General features: G+C 43.2%; 1 protein-coding gene across 2 annotated transcripts in view; it reads right to left on the reverse strand.

The window, feature by feature from the left end:
* Positions 1-1156: 1156 nt before the first annotated feature.
* LANCL1 (LanC like glutathione S-transferase 1) overlaps positions 1157-17027 on the reverse strand; it is a 52660-nt gene continuing 36789 nt past the window's right edge. For both annotated transcript variants that reach the window (XM_070732173.1, XM_070732172.1), the window contains exons 8-10: positions 9265-9441; positions 6524-6596; positions 1157-2435 (exon numbers count right to left, since the gene is read on the reverse strand). In XM_070732173.1, coding sequence (XP_070588274.1) covers positions 2359-2435; positions 6524-6596; positions 9265-9441 — 327 coding nt within the window. In that variant the 3' untranslated portion in view covers positions 1157-2358. The remainder of the gene's footprint in view (positions 2436-6523; positions 6597-9264; positions 9442-17027) is intronic.

A 17027-nucleotide genomic window follows, 5' to 3' on the forward strand; every position in this document is an offset into this window, starting at 1 on the left:
TTTAGATACAAAACAGCACGGCCTACTCATCCTAATCCAACGAGGGCAGCCTACTGGCCTCAGCTGTCTTGGGCCATGCTTTTCTCCTCTTTAGGCATCTCATTTATGGATTACATTCTTCTACTTTATCAGTTCTTATCCCACTGCCCCAATCCTGTTTTCTAGTACCACAAGCATGTATGAGCAATCTTGTTTCTCCATTCACAGCTTGATTAAAATGTATTCAAGGATGCCTCCCTTGCAGCTTGTTATTATTATTATTTATTAGATTTGTATGCCGCCTTTCTCCGAAGACTCCAAAGATGGTATTGTAATTCCATCTCTTTTTCTCAAGGATAGAGAGCTAGTTTCAGTGTCCCCCCCGTTCCCCGTGCTCCATGCTCTATCTACTTTTGCATGGTTGCACAGAAAACAAGATGGACATATCCTCCCAACAAACTTGATATAAGAAAAACTTATGGTAGCAAAATCTAACCAACTTGACTTAATTAGGCCACTTATCCAAAAAGGGAATAGTGCAGAGGTGGGTTCCTACTGTTTCAGACCAGTTCTATAGAACCATTAATAACTTGGCGGCCTGTGTCGCTGGAACCGGCAGTGACCTAGGCCTGCCACGCCCCTGAGCCAGTTCTCTCAGCAGCGCCATAGGCACCATCTTGTTTTTTACTTTTGTGGATACAATTTTTAGTATCCGCCCATGTGCGAAGTGCAATGGAGAATCTGGAACCCATTCCTGGAATAGTGGGATGTATATGTCTGTTTGTATGCCTGAAGATGACATTAATAAGCCACTTGATCTCAAAACCCCTCCACAATATAACTATGTCTGACTGTGTATTATATAGGGTTTACTTTTACTTTTTTAATATATTAGATTTGTCGTGTACACTTTGTTTTTATACTTATTTTGTGAGCCGCCCCGAGTTTTCGGAGAAGGGCAGCATACAAATCTAATAAAATTGAACTGAATTGAATTGAATGTCCGTATGGTTATCAAAAACTGAGGTTGACTTGGGGGATTCCTTATTTGTGTAGATTATTTTTAATTTATACAGCAGAGTTGTACTCTGATCGTTTGTAGAATTTCCTTCCTTTAAAGAGCTATTATATTCTCTCTCCATATATATTTGACATTTAGAAAAAACATAAAGTGAGATATTTGTCCAAAACAGTTTTAATTAAACAAACCTTAATACCAAAGCAGACTGGAATATGTTCCAAAGGCTTCAAACTAATTATCCACATAAACAGAGCTTATACAGTATCTAACAGTCAAATGAACAAGATACTTTTATTAAGATGATATTCAACATCCTGAATACTGCTGTCTGAAAGTTTTGATGAACATCTAGGTAACTGTATCTTTTCTTCCTCCAGTTCATATTGGAAACTATTGCAGTCTCAAAATAACTTATGCCACTATAAGATGCAAGAACTACGTAACAGTCCCTTTTAATCATTAAGTCAGCTACTTCTCTCTCTTGAATGAAATGCATATTTCAGTATTTGCCTTGCAAGATCAGCCAGTTTTTAATTTAACAATGTGAGAAGAATCATTTCAGCCTTTTCTTAAAGCTGAAGTAGTTTGCATTTTACCTTAATTCAAGCTAATACTAGGCTACTGGTAAATTCTTTTTTAATATAATATTTTTTTAGAGTTTAAAAGCTACTGATAAATACTCAGCGATACACGGCCATTAACAAAAAGATTTCTGACAGGTCCTATGCTATAAGTCACATTGTTCTAATCTGTCACAGATAAGAAAAATGCAGCGGTAAATATATCAACACATATTCAATTCCTGCTGGAAGTGTGCTATAAACAGCTTTAAAGCACTCACTGAAGATAGGGACATTTATCCAAGAGTTATAGTTAGATGACAAGCTGCTGATAAAGACAGCAGTGCATTTGTTTTAACAAGGAACATGCATAGAAATCAGAAGGATATATGTTTCTGAAATGGCTTTGATAAATTCTTGTGTTAGCCATAGCCATAGTTATGTTTTGGGAGTCCCAACACAAGGAATATTTCTTGCCAGATAATAATTTCAAGATCTATCATATAGTTACTAAGCAAGGCAAAATAATTGACTTTTATACTTTTTATCTTCAAAAAATATTAGTCAAGTTGCAGCCCCTTCAGTAAAACAGACAAAACTGCATTATGTGAACCTAGAATGTTTACAAAAAAGGCTACTAACTTTTAAAAGTAGATCAGATAGAGAAGAGAATGTAAACATTAATACTCCTCTTAGGGTTTGAATTTTCTAGCCAAAAAATGAGAAAATAGCCTGCTTAATCTACCTTTTCCAAAGAACTGAATAACTTGTCAGTATTTAAATTGACTGAAAAGGAATTTATAGTTCAAAAGCTGGGAATCTGGCTTTGGTCGGTATCAGAAGATCAGCAAGAAAATATATTGTTCCAGCCATTCCTATAAAAAACAATAACAGACAAACAATAATTATGCTTAAACAGATGCTTGGCCTTCAATTCCCAGAATTATTAGCAAATATTCATACTAGCTAAAGAAATCTGGTAATTTTACATTATTTCTGCAAGGCAGCTAGGATGGAAGATTGCTTTAGAAGAGCAGAAAACATGTATTTTGCAATAATTTATTTAGGGTAATAATGAAATATGTATCAAGCAACTAGATGTAATAAAATTTTCTGAGTGAAGAATGAACTGAAAGTGTTTTTAGATGGAAGGGTGAAACAGGATAGTTTCTGAATTAATTAATTTCAGATGTGCCATAAACTAGCCAAAAACCTTACGAAGGGATATTATCTCTCAGTATCTGCAATATTAGGCTACACAAAATATTTCCAGTATTATATAAATGTATATTATAATATAGTATGAGCAATTCCAATATGTTATAGAAGAGGGACAGAGAAATCCATGTTGTATTATTATTAAATTTAAATTATTTTTCTTTTTGTCACTTTGACTTTGAGGGCCTCAAATGATTTTTCGTTATGTTTCAGTTTGCCATGGATAAGGAAAATCCATTTTAGTAAGGCAGACATTTCTCCCCCCCCACCCCCCAAAAAACCAATATAAAACCCAGTCACAACCCATTTGTCTGCTGTAATAGAAGCCTAATTTAACCAAGGGCATTTTTTACTTCTGTTGGGATAACTGCATACCAGAATTCTCAACTAATAAATAATCCCTACACATCTGGCGGGCAAAGATGCAGGAAACTACATACAGAAATATAACCTTCAGTTGCAAATAATTTGTTTTGATCCATATGTATGCTATTATTAGCTTTTGCAGAAATTTGAGTGTATGAGACCATATTTCAGTTATCCAATCCCAATTATTACCATCATTCAGTTAAAAGCTAGCCGTTCCAGGGGAACGAGGGACCGTTGCTTAATAACGGTCCCTTGTTCTGGCTCTGTGAGCCCAATCTTGGGTACTGGTGATGAGTGTAACTCTGGCCCTGGACTCAGGTTGCTGCTGCTTAACGCCAGGTCGGTGGTAAATAAAGCTCTCCTCATCCGGGATCTGATCCTGGATGAGGAGGCCGACCTGGCGTGTATTACCGAAACCTGGCTGGGCCCGGAGGGAGGTGTTCCTCTCTCTGAAATTTGCCCAGCCGGGTTTCGGATATGGCATCAACCTCGACCCCAGGGAAGGGGGGGAGGAATGGCTATTATAGCCAGGGAGAGCCTTTGCCTGCGTAGACTCATTGCTCCGGAAATTGCGGGTTGCGAGTCTCTCTTGTTGAAGTTGGACTTAGGGGTCCAGGTGGGCTTATTTCTCACGTACCTGCCTCCCAGCTGCGTGTCAAAAGCCCTGCCTGTGCTACTCGAGGAGGTAGCCGGGTTGGCGGTGGAGTTCCCCGGACTCATTGTCCTGGGGGACTTCAACCTGCCGTCACTCGGCGAAACCTCTGGGTTGGCACAGGAGTTCATGGCCACCATGACAGCCATGGACCTGACTCAAGTAGCACAGGGTCCGACTCACGAGGGAGGGCACGCGCCTGACATGGTATTCCTTTCCGAGCAATTGAGAAATGGTCTGAGACTAAGGGGCTTAGAAGCATTGCCTTTGTCATGGTCAGACCATTTTCTACTACGGCTTGACTTCCTGGCTCCAATCCTTCCCCGCAGGGAGGCGGAACCAATGAAGATGTTCCGCCCCAGACGCCTGATGGACCCAGAGGGCTTTCAGACGGCGCTTGGGGTTATTCCAGAGGCACTCATCCACAGTTCGGCGGAGTCTCTTGCGGAGGCCTGGAATACGGCTGCTGCGGAGGCTCTCGACCGGATTGCGCCTTTGCGACCTCTCCGTGGCGCTAGACCCCGTAGAGCCCCATGGTTCAACGAGGAGCTCCGGGAGTTGAAACGCCAAAAGAGACGTCTAGAGAAGCGATGGAGGAAGAGTAGGTCTGAATCTGATCGAACACTTGTAAGAGCTTTTATTAAGACTTACAAAGTGGCGCTCAAGGCGGCAAGATGCGCGTACCATGCCGCCTTGATTGCATCAGCGGAATCCCGCCCAGCCGCTCTGTTTAGGGTGACCCGCTCCCTTCTTAATCAGGAGGGAGTTGGGGAGCCCTTGCAGAGTAGCGCCGAGGAGTTTAACACGTTTTTCGCTGATAAAGTCGCTCAGATCCGGGCCGACCTCGACTCCAATTGTAAAACAGAGTCGACTGACAACGAGTCAGTCGAGGTGACTGGGGCACGTACTTGTCCACCTGTCTGGGAAGAGTTTGATCTGGTGACACCTGATGAAGTGGACAAGGTCATTGGAGCTGTGAGTTCCGCCACCTGTCTACTGGATCCGTGTCCCTCCTGGTTGGTCTCGGCCAGCAGGGAGGTGACACGGAGCTGGGCCCAGGAGATCACCAACGCTTCCTTGGGGAGGGGAGTTTTTCCAACACTCTATAAAGAAGCGCTTGTGCGCCCCCTCCTCAAGAAGCCTTCCCTGGACCCAGCCGTACTTAACAACTATCGTCCAGTCTCCAACCTTCCCTTTATGGGGAAGGTTGTTGAGAAGGTGGTGGCACTCCAGCTCCAGCGGTCCTTGGAAGAAGCCGATTATCTAGGTCCCCAGCAGTCGGGTTTCAGGCCCGGTTACAGCACGGAAACCGCTTTGGTCGCGTTGATGGATGATCTCTGGCGGGCCCGGGACAGGGGTTTATCCTCTGTCCTGGGGCTCCTCGATCTCTCAGCGGCTTTCGATACCATCGACCATGGTATCCTTCTGCACCGGTTGGAGGGGTTGGGAGGCACTGTGCTTCAGTGGTTCTCCTCCTACCTCTCTGGCCGGTCGCAGTCGGTGTTAGTGGGGGGTCAGAGGTCGGCTCCGAGGTCTCTCCCTTGTGGAGTGCCTCAGGGGTCGTTCCTCTCCCCCTTGCTATTTAACATCTACATGAAACCGCTGGGTGAGATCATCCAAGGACATGGGGTGAGGTATCATCAATATGCCGATGATACCAAGCTTTACATCTCCACCCCATGCCCAGGCAACGAAGCGGTGGAAGTGATGTGCCGGTGCCTGGAGGCTGTTGGGGCCTGGATGGGTGTCAATAGACTCAAACTCAACCCGGATAAGACGGAGTGGCTGTGGGTTCTGCCTCCCAAGGACAATCCCATCTGTCCATCCATTACCCTGGGGGGGGGGGAATTACTGACCCCCTCAGAGAGGGTCCGCAACTTGGGCGTCCTCCTCGATCCACAGCTCACATTAGAAAACCATCTCTCAGCTGTGGCGAGGGGGGCGTTTGCCCAGGTTCGCCTGGTGCACCAGTTGCGGCCCTATCTGGACCGGGACTCATTGCTCACAGTCACTCATGCCCTCATCACCTCGAGGTTCGACTACTGTAATGCTCTCTACATGGGGCTACCTTTGAAAAGTGTTCGGAAACTTCAGATCGTGCAGAATGCAGCTACGAGAGCAGTCATGGGCTTACCCAGGTATGCCCATGTTTCACCATCACTCCGCAGTCTGCATTGGCTGCCGATCAGTTTCCGGTCACAATTCAAAGTGTTGGTTATGACCTTTAAAGCCCTTCATGGCATCGGACCAGAATATCTCCGAGACCGCCTTCTGCCGCACGAATCCCAGCGACCGATTAGGTCCCACAGAATGGGCCTCCTCTGGGTCCCGTCAACTAAACAATGTTGGTTGGCGGGCCCCAGGGGGAGAGCCTTCTCTGTGGCGGCACCGACTCTCTGGAACCAACTCCCCCCGGAGATCAGAACTGCCCCTACTCTTCCTGCCTTCCGTAAACTCCTCAAAACCCACCTTTGCCGTCAGGCATGGGGGAACTAAACATCTCCCCCTGGGCACATTTAATTTATACATGGTATGCCTGTGTGTGTGTCTGTTAGTACATGGGGTTTTTTAAATCTTTAAATATTTTAATTAATTGAATTATTTATGATTTGTTTTACACTTGTTGTGAGCCGCCCCGAGTCTTCGGAGAGGGGCAGCATACAAATCCAAATAATAATTAATAAATAAATAAATAAATAAATAAATAAATAAAGTGTCCACTACCTTCAAAAAGAGAAAAAGGGGTATCTGGTGTCCGACATCCATGTTGCCCATAACTTAAACACCATTCTGCAAACTAAAAACAAACAAACAAACAAATCCCTTTTATCTAGTAGAAGTATTTTTTAGTAAGAATAATTTCCTACAGTCTTCATTAATTTTATGCACAAGATATGTCTCAAGATATGCTAATACTGAAAATCAATCCTGGACAGAGACAATATTTAAGAGCTTTTTATCTGCTGCTAACAATATACAGAGGTGGACAAAAAAATGGAAACACTTGACTTTTTGGCATCATGATGTTTGAACATGTTCAAATCAATCAAAACTTGACATATTTTATTTTTTAAAAAAAATATGTTATTTGATATATTTTTTAAAACTACCTTTTTTTACAGAAATTTAAGGAAATTGGTTACAACCTTCTAAAAATGGCAGACCTCTCAGACTTTCAAAGAGGCCAAATTGTTGGTGCTCGAATGGCAGGTGCTAGTGTAACAGAAAGTGCCCGAATGTTTGGCGTTTCAAGAGGTAATGTCTCAAAAGTAATGACTGTTTTTGAAAGAGAAGGGAAAATGTCCTCAGCCAAGCACAGGTCTGGTCGAAAGTCAAAGTTGTCTCAGAGAGACCGTCGGACTCTAAAGTGAATTGTTAGAGTGGATCGCAAGACCACAGCTCCTGAAATCACTGCAGAGCTCAATAGACACATACAGAACCCAGTTTCCACAAAAACTGTTTGAAGGGAGCTTCAGAAATCTGGATTCTCCTTTTACACTGACATTAGGAGAAAGCATATTCTACCACTTATTGAGGGATATCATGGCCGCTCGGATGTTGCCTATCTCCGGTGGTTGCTTGGGGATGAGCAGGCCAGGATTATGGCACAGATGGCCAGATTCTGCGTAGCAGCAGTGGGGATTCGTCGCAAATGTGTGTCTTCATAGCGAGATTTCTACATCTCTTGTATAGTTATAATGGGTCAATCTTGGTTGCTCAGACAAAAGTCCTGTTTCCTGTTCTTTTTCCTTTTAATTATTATTAATATTATATTGATGGTCTTTGACCATCAATAAAATTTTAATCTGGATTCCCCAGAAGAGCTGCAATTAGAAAACCTCTGCGCTCAAAGACAAATTTTTCAAAGTATAAAAGTGTAGAAACCACCAGAAATGGTCCCTTGAGCAGTGGCAAAATGTGATTTTCTCTGACGAATCATCGTTTACCATTTTTCCAACCTTCGGCCGTGTTTATGTTTGGAGACAACCAAAAGAATAATTTCATCCAGACTGCCTTCTCCTAACCGTCAAACATGGCGGGGGTTCAGTGATGATCTGGGACGCTATTTCTTGGAAATCCACCGGGCCAATGATTTCCCTTCATGGAAGAATTAACAGCCATCACTATTTAGGAATTTTGGTCGACCAAATTCATCCTATGGTTCAAGAACTGTTTCCAGAGGGGGATGCCATCTTTCAAGATGATAATGAACCAATCCATAGAGCAAGAACTGTTAAAGAATGGCACGAGGAACATCCTAATGAAGTTCAGCATCTCATCTGACCACCACAATTACCAGACCTCAACAATATTGAGAATTTATGGTCGATTTTAGAGATTCAAGTAAGAAGTCAATTTCCACCACCATCGTCTCTAAAGGAACTGGAGGGTGCTTTAACTGAAGTATTGGCTAAAATTCCTTTGGAAACAATTCACAATTTGTATGAATCAATACCTTGGAGAATTGAGGCTGTATTTGCCGCAAAAGGGGGACCAACACCATGTTAAAAGATATTTCGATGATTTTTAAAGGTGTTTGTATGTTTTTGTCCACCCCCTGTATTTGCAGGTGTTTTGTAATATTTGCAGGATTTTTCTAATCTCCTTTTGCAAATATTTTAACAGTCACAGTTTAACTGAAAAAACTCAAAAAATGTCTGGCAAAAGAAACTCAGGTTGTGCTTTGGAGGGAAGAAACACCTTTTGGTGCAAATCCAAGCCTTCTGAGCCAAAAGTTTAGAATAGGCAGATTAGATAAGAAGGCTGAGGGTTTTTTTCACATTCAGGCTCCTAATCCTTCTTATTCTTGAACTTTAAGATGGGTGGACTTCAAGCCTTAGAATTTGAGAATTTAAGTTCAATTAACCTAGATTTATCTCGAGAAACACGGTACTAGAAGGTCTCATATCCTCCAGAGCAGGTTTTTATTTAAGATTGAAAGGGCTGTAGAAAATAGAGTAAATGGTAAATGTCACCTCTTTCTCCTACAAAAGGCATGGAATATTGACTATAAATTTCAATTATCACCACCAAAATTCAAGGCCTGTGACTAATAAGGAAAAAGAAAAGAAAAACAGGTAACCTCACTTTAAGTTCTGTGACTAACAGGGAAATGATAAGATTGAGAAAAATGGCTTTGGTGTAGGAAATTTGCAATATAAACAACTTTCCAATGGTAAACTGTGTTTTGAATATTTGCAACAAAAAAAAAAGTAATAAGGATAGCAGTTCAGAAGTTCTGCAGATCTCAATCTCAAGCAATTTGTTACTTTCCCCCCAATAGTTTGAGGTTGTTGTTTTTTAAAAAAAAAAATCCAGATAAAATAAGAATAAGACAGTCCATTTTCCAGCCTTTCAAAGCAGATAATCGAAGTTGTGTGAAGTAGTCATTTACATTTTGTCTGTCTGGTTAATTTTTCTGCAGGCCAAGCTAGGCACCTTGTCCCATATATACATGTGCTCACCTTGCAAGCTCTGTAGAGATATTTCATGTCTTGAGTAAGATTGTACAATGCCAGGAAGGCATATGCATTGCCTGCAGTACCATGGCACAGCCCGTATCCTTTCTTAAGCAACCCCCACTGCCATATCACATCAGCACATTGCAAGGCATCACTGAAGTACTTCTGTTCCCCAAACATCTGAAAAAACAAGCAACATTTTGTTCTTTTACTTATTATTGGCAGTTTCTTCCATCATTCAAGGATGAAACAGAAAAGGCTCAACATATTCTTGCTAATTAGTGATCATTTACTCTCTCTCTGGAGCAAGAACGGAAAACATGGGCAACACTGAAAAATATGATCATAAAAGCCCAGTCAAAAATAATACCACTGAAAAAGAAAAACAAGAAATCCAAGAAGAAATCAGTATGATTGCACAAAGATCGCTCTGATAAACTGAAAGATAAAACGGATAAGTACGAAAAATGGTAAGAGAGAGATATACAAGTGAAACTCAAAAATTACGAGAATATTGTAGAATATCGTGCAAAAGTTCATTTTTTTCAGTAATGCAACTTAAAAGGTGAAATGTAATATATGAAAGAGACTCATAACATGCAAGGCAAGATAGTTCAAGCTGTGATTTGTCATAATTGTGATGATTATGGGGCACAGCTCATGAAAACCCCAAATCCCCCATCTCAGAAAATTAGAATATTACATGTGATCAATTTTAAAAAAGGATTCTAGGAGAAGGGCATGGTCAGCACCATGGCGAGATGGCTTCTTCTTCGTGCTCAGGGGGGGATGCTGAATCCCAGCTGTTTGGAGGTGCCGATTCCTGTCAGATCGGCCTGGAACCTCCCTGGAAGGGAGTTTCAGAAGTGGGGCAGAAGCAGAAATGGCTGCAGCTGTACTATTTTTGGGTATATTATTCGGCATTTAAATGAACTTTAAAATTTATTTAAAAACCCAAGAACTTTACAAATTGCTTTTATCTGTGGAAGTTGGGAACACAAGACTGGATTTTTAGAATTAGCACAATTTAAATTTCAAAGTGATTATAGAAGACAGAATTGAAGAATTGGGAGTAACCATGATTGCATGCTGATGACATCTGCTGGTGATTTGGTTGGACTTATTGTTCACTGAACTTGTCCTTGATGCAATGAGGCTGGGCAGATTGTTTTCCTTTTACAAGTGATAAAGATGATTATTAATTGAACATTTAAAATAAAGGTCTGGTTAATCTTTATATTTTTATAATACTGGTATAATAATAGTTTGATTTTCTTTTTGTTTATTTGGCTTTTTCTTTTTTCTTTTTTTCCTTTGCTCTTTTCTTTCCCTTTTTTAAACTATAATTTCTCTTTTTTATTATTCATAGTTGATAAAGTATTTTCTCTTATAAGGGTTTTTGAGAATACATAAGGAGGACGACTAGACACTATAGCATATCTGAAGTATTAAAGGAGAAGGATATTATTTTAATAAGGTTTTAAAAAAATTAAGCCTGAATTCAATTAGACGAAAATTAGATATCTAAATGACAAAATTAGAGGTCAAGGTTGGGGAGGTTGGATTGACACCGAAAGTAATTAATTTGGAACTTATAACTTTTGGGGGGAATATTAACTATAAAGAATGTACTAACTCAATACTTTTTCTATTATAATATGAAAGTATTTTTAAATGTATTGAAGAAGTTTGTGTGGAGAATAAATTTTTAAAAATTTACCCACCCCCCCCAAAAAAAAAAAAAAAAAGGATTCTACATAGAGCAGTATTGGACATCTTAAAAGTATTAGCATGCATATGTATTCAGAACTTGGTTTGGGCCCCTTCTGCAGCTACTACTGCCTCAATGCAGTGTGGCAGAGAAGCTATCAGCCTGTGGCACTGCTGAGGTATTATGGAAGGCCAGGATGCTTCAATAGCAGACTTCAGCTCTTCTGCATTGTTCGGTCTAATGTCTCTCATCTTTCTCTTGGCAATGCCCCATATATTAAGTTTCCCCTTTTAAGTTACCTTACTAAAATAAACGAATGTTTGCATGATATTCTAATTTTTTGAGTTTTACTTGTAACTAAGACAGAATAGCAACAGATAGCCCAAATCTGCAAAGATGAAGTCAGAAAAGCAAAGGTTCAGAATAAACAAAAACTTACAAAAAACTCAAAGATAATAACAAAAAATTCAACATATATTGTAAATAACAAGAAAAAAGCCAAGGAAACAAGTTGGTTCTTTAGAGAGAGAAGATGGCAAGAAAGTATCAGGCAGTAGAGAGAAAGCAGAACTGCTTAACCCATTATTTGCATTCAGCCTTCACACAAAAAGAAATTATAGCTAACCTGTCAAAATCATAACTGTAAAAGTCAAACTAGAAAGAAACATTAAAATAAGCAATAAAATGATAAGAGAATACCTGTCTGACCTTGATGAATACATATCACTGGGACCTGATGAATTACATCCCAGAGTTCTGAAGGAGCTGGCAGATGTTATCTTAAAATAATTACATAATATATTTAAAAAATCTTGGAGCACCAGGGAACTATCAAAGGAAAACTACACAAACACAACCCCCCCCCCAAAAAAAAAAACCAGACCCAGGAAACTAGAGACTAACCAGCTTAATGTGGGGAGATACTGGAAAAGATAATAAAAAATCAGATCTGTGAACAATTAGAAACAAAGTTATAACTGGTAGCCAGCACGGGTTGTTAAAAACAGATCATGTCAAATCAATCTTTCATTCTTTGATAAAGTGACTAAATTAGTAGATTGGGAAAATACGGTAGACACAGTATATTTAAATTTCAGCAAGGCATTTGGCAAAGTAGACCACAACTTACTTCTTCATAAACTAGAAAAAATGTGCGCTAGACAGCATCACCACCAAATGGATTTGCATTTGGCTGACAAACCAAACTCAACATGTAGTCATTAATTGTATTACATCTACATGGAAGGAAGGAAACAGTGGGATACCACAAGGTTCTGTCTTAGGCCCAGTACTCTTCCATATCTTCATAAATGACTTAGATAAGGAATAGAAGGGGAACTCTTCAAAATTGTAGATGACACCAAACTAGCAGGATTATCTAACACTCCAGAAGACAAACTCAATATCCAAAAAGATCTGGACAACTTGAACAATGGGCCTTATCCAACAAAATGAAATTTAATGTGGAGAAGAGCAAGGTTTTACATCTGGGCAGGAAAAACCAAAGGTACAGATTAGGTAAAACCTGGTTCAAAATCAGTAACTGTGAGAGGGATCTTCTAGTCCTAATGGATGTTCACTTAAACATGAACAACAGTGCAACAGCAGTGTGCAGCAGCCGCCAAAAAATCTGATAGAATCCTTGGTGGTATAAATATAATGGCACAGAATCAAAATTACATGTATTGTGAAGCCTTAGTAAGACCATACTTGCAATACTGCATCCAGTTTTGGCTACCATATTACAAAAAAGATGTTGAGACTTTGGAAATTTGTAAAGAGTAACGATTAAAGACCTGGAGATTAAAACACATGAAGAATGATTGTAGGATTTGGGTTTGGCTTGTCTGAAGAAAAGAATGACTCGAGGGGGGGGCGGGGCATGATAGCAGTATTCCTGTACAATGATACCTCATCTTACGAACTTAATTGGTTCTGGGATGAGGTTTGTAAGGTGAAAGGTTTGTAAGACGAAACAATGTTTCCCATAGGAATCAATGGAAAAGCGATTAATGCGTGCAAGCCCAAAACTCACCTCTTTTGCCAGCCAAAGCGCCCGTTTTTGTGCTGCTGGGGTTCCCCTGAGGCTCCCCTCTATGGGAAACCCCACCTCCGGACTTCCGTGTTTTTGTGATGCTGCAGAGGAATCCCAGCAGGTGAATCCCAGCAGCGCAAAAATGGGTGCTTTGCGGGCAATGGAAGTCCAGAGGTGGGGTTTCCCAGTGAGGAGAGCCTCAGCGAAATTGCGGCATCGCAAAAACACAGAAGTCCTCGAAACCCCACCTCTGGACTTCCGTGTTTTTGTGTTGCTGCAATTTCACTGAGACTCCCCTCGCTGGGATTCCCCTCGCTGGGATTCCCCTCGCTGGGATTCCCCTGCAGCATCGCAAAAACACGGAAGTCCAGAGGTGGTGTTTCCCATGGAGGGGAGCCTCAGGGAAATCCCAGCAGCGCAAAAATGGGTGCTTCGCTGGCAACAAAGTCCGGAGGCGGGGCTTGGGTTTGTAAGGTGAAAATAGTTTGGAAGAAGAGGCAAAAAAATCTTAAACCCTGGGTTTGTATCTCAAAAAGCTTGTATGACAAGGGGTTTGTAAGACGTGATATCACTGTATTTGAGAAGGGGAAGGGGTCAATTTATTTTCTATAGCACCAGAGGGCAGGACAAGAAACAGTGAACAGAAACTAACACTTCCTAATAGTCAGGACGGTTAACCAGTGGGACAACTTGCCTTCAGAAGTTGTGGGTGCTTCATCATTGGAGGTTTTAAGAAGAGACTGGACAGCCACTTGTCTGAGATAGTATAGGATCTCCTGCTTGAGCACGGGGCTGTACTAAAAGACCTCCAAGGTTTCTTTTACTTCTATTCTGATTCTTCTGACTGTCATTTTCTTTGAAAATATCTCTTGAGCAATAAATGGAAGAAAGAACCGTTGAACTTACCTGAACGGTCTTCTCGCTGCACTGCGAAGAGAGTCCAACGTGGGTAGTACTTCAGTCTTATTGGTAGGAACTGAGTTAGAAATTAGCATAATTAACATGTCCCGCCCACCACTGCCCCCTCTTAGCCAGTGATAAAAACGAAGGAATAGTAAAGGAACAACAACTTTATTTAACAACTGTAACCTCAAGGAAACTGTGCACCTGGGCCAAAAAAGGCCGGGCGGGTTTGGACTCTCTTCGCAGTGCAGCGAGAAGACCGTTCAGGTAAGTTCAACGGTTCTTCTCCACTGCACTGCTCAGAGAGTCCAACGTGGGATATACCCAAGCCACACTTCAGGGAGGGATCGGCTGGACCAGGGGCGCAGGAACACAAACTCCCTGTAGCACTCTTCTGCCGAAGGCTGCCTCCGTTGAAGCAAAGGAGTCTATACGGTAATGCCTGATAAAGGTTGTAGGGGCAGCCCAGGTCACTGCCCTGCAAATGTCCTCTAGTGGCGCTTGAGTAGTCCAAGCGGCTGAGGCAGCCGCGCTTCTGGTAGAGTGGGCTGTAATTCTACCCGGTAATGGCGTCGCTGTGGTTCGATAAGCCTCGATGATACAAGTCCTGATCCATCTGCTGATGGTCTTAGATGAAACTTTTCCCCCCATTGAAGATGGGAGAAAGGATACGAAGAGGGCCTCCGACTTCCGAAAGGTGCTAGTGCGGCGGATATAAATCTTAACTGCTCTTCTAACGTCCACCTTATGCCACCGCAGCTCTGATGGGTGAGAGCCATGGGTGCAGAAATCTGGGAGGATAATGTCCTGGGCCCTGTGAAACCTGGTGTTAACTTTGGGGAGAAAACAGGGGTCCAGTCTTAGAGTAACTTTATCCGGATGAAACACACAAAGGTCCGGCCGAACCGATAGTGCTGCAAGCTCCGACACCCTGCGGGCGGAGGTGATGGCGACTAGGAAAGCCACCTTGACTGAAAGAAAACGAAGTGATACCTCTCTCAAAGGTTCAAAGGTGCTGTTAGTGCCCTTAGAACCAACGGTAAGTCCCAGGATGGAAAGTGGTGTATGACAGGAGGAGACAGGTTTGCCACTCCTCGTAGGAAGTCCTTCACCCAAGGGTGATGAGAGATTGGGGAAAACGGGTCTGGACGAAGGATTGTCGCTATAGCCGCCAACTGTCGGCGGAGTGTGTTGGGCGCCAACCCCTGGTCTAGTCCTTTCTGGAGAAATTCCAGAAGATGCCGTACTGAGGATGATGAGGGTGTGATGCGCTGGGCCCTGCAAAAGGTGCAGTATGCCGCCCAGGTAGCCTGATAAATACGTGTCGTTGATGGTCGCCGTGCTGCCTGAATGGTGTTAATGACACTTTCTGGAAGCTGATTCTCCCTCAGGCGGTTCCCTTCAATCTCCACACGGCAAGTTTCCACCACTGTTGGTCTGGATGCACGATGGATCCCTGTGTTAGGACTAGGTGCTGGAGCGGGATTCTCCATGGTGGTAAGGTTGACAGTCCCATGAGGTCGGCAAACCAAGGGCGCCTGGGCCAGTATGGGGCTACGAGGAGAACGTCCGCCTCCTCGGAAAGAATCTTGGCCACCACTTTGTGCAATAGACAGACTGGAGGGAAAGCGTAGAGAAGCCCTTTGGGCCATGGTGATAGCAGTGCATTGACCTGCTCGGCCTCTGGTGTCAGAAATGGGGAGAAAAACCGTGGTAACTGCCGGTTGTGTTGTGTGGCAAAGAGGTCCGCTACCGGTACACCGTACCTCTGGACTATCAGTTGGAACGCCTCCGGGTTCAATGTCCATTCCCCGGGGTCGATAGTCGTGCGGCTCAACCAATCCGCCTGGGTGTTTTCTATCCCTGAAATATGCTCCGCTCGGATCGATGCTAGGTGTCTCTCTGCCCATGACATTAGCCCGTGGGCCTCCTGCATCAGGCGGCCTGAGCGAGTGCCACCTTGGTGGTTCACATGTGCTCTTGTCGCTACGTTGTCCGTTAAGATTAGGACATGTTGGTTCCTTACCATGTCCGTGAATGCCTGTAGAGCGTTGAATACTGCTCGTAACTCCAGTCTGTTGATATTGGGGTCCCCCAAGTCCTCTGGGGACCACCTGCCCTGGGCCACTTGTCCCCTTGAGTGTGCCCCCCAGCCAGAAAGACTTGCGTCGGTGGTTATCGTTACCTCCTGGTGAGGCAAGAAGGGGGAGCCCTTGGAGATGGCTGGTGAGGTCCACCACGGGAGGGAAAGTCGAACTGTCGTGGTCAGGTGCACTTTTCTTTTTGAATTGCTGAGACGAGCCTTTTGGAAGGGAAGGAGGTACCATTGGAGGGGGCGAGCGTGAAGCCGAGCCCAAGGAATGATGTTGATGCAGGAGATGAACATCCCTAGTAGTTGTGACAGCTGTGCTAGGGAGGTCCTGCTGTGACGTGAGACGGAACGAACTAGTGCCCGTATCTTCTGCCTCCTCTCTGATGAGAGGAAGACGAGGCCTGTTGAGGAATCTATTATGGCGCCCAGATGGAGCAAACACATAGTTGGCTCTAGATGACTCTTGGCTCGGTGGATGGTGAAACCTGCCCTCTCTAGCGCATCTATTGTCCTGGCCAGGTCTTGCCTGGCTTGCTGAGGGCTTCTGGAGAGAATGATAATGTCGTCTAGGTATGCTAGAAGACGGATGGATTGAGCCCTGAGACTCGCTGTTAAAGTGTCCAAAATCTTGGTGAATGTCCTCGGGGCGGAGGACAAACCGAAGGGCATGGCCCTGTACTGGAAATGCTGGTTGAGAAGAGAGAAGCGGAGAAACTGTCGATGTTGCGGATGGACCGGGACATGGAGGTATGCCTCCTTGAGGTCGATGGAGGTCATCCAGTCCCGGTGTCGGATAGATGCCAGTATAGTGTGCAGGGAATGCATCTTGAAGCGTTGGTACCTGATGTAAAGGTTCAGTTGCTTCAGGTTCAAAATGAGACGGCAGCCGCCGGAAGACTTGGGGACCACAAACACAATGGAATAGAACCCTAGCATCTGCTGATGCGCTGGTACATGCTCTATTGCTCCTATGTCTAGGAGGTGTTGGACCTCCTGCAGGATGATGGATCTCTTTTGTGGTTGCC

Source organism: Erythrolamprus reginae, chromosome 1 (genome assembly GCF_031021105.1).
Source record: "Erythrolamprus reginae isolate rEryReg1 chromosome 1, rEryReg1.hap1, whole genome shotgun sequence".
Classification (NCBI taxonomy): domain Eukaryota; kingdom Metazoa; phylum Chordata; class Lepidosauria; order Squamata; family Dipsadidae; genus Erythrolamprus; species Erythrolamprus reginae.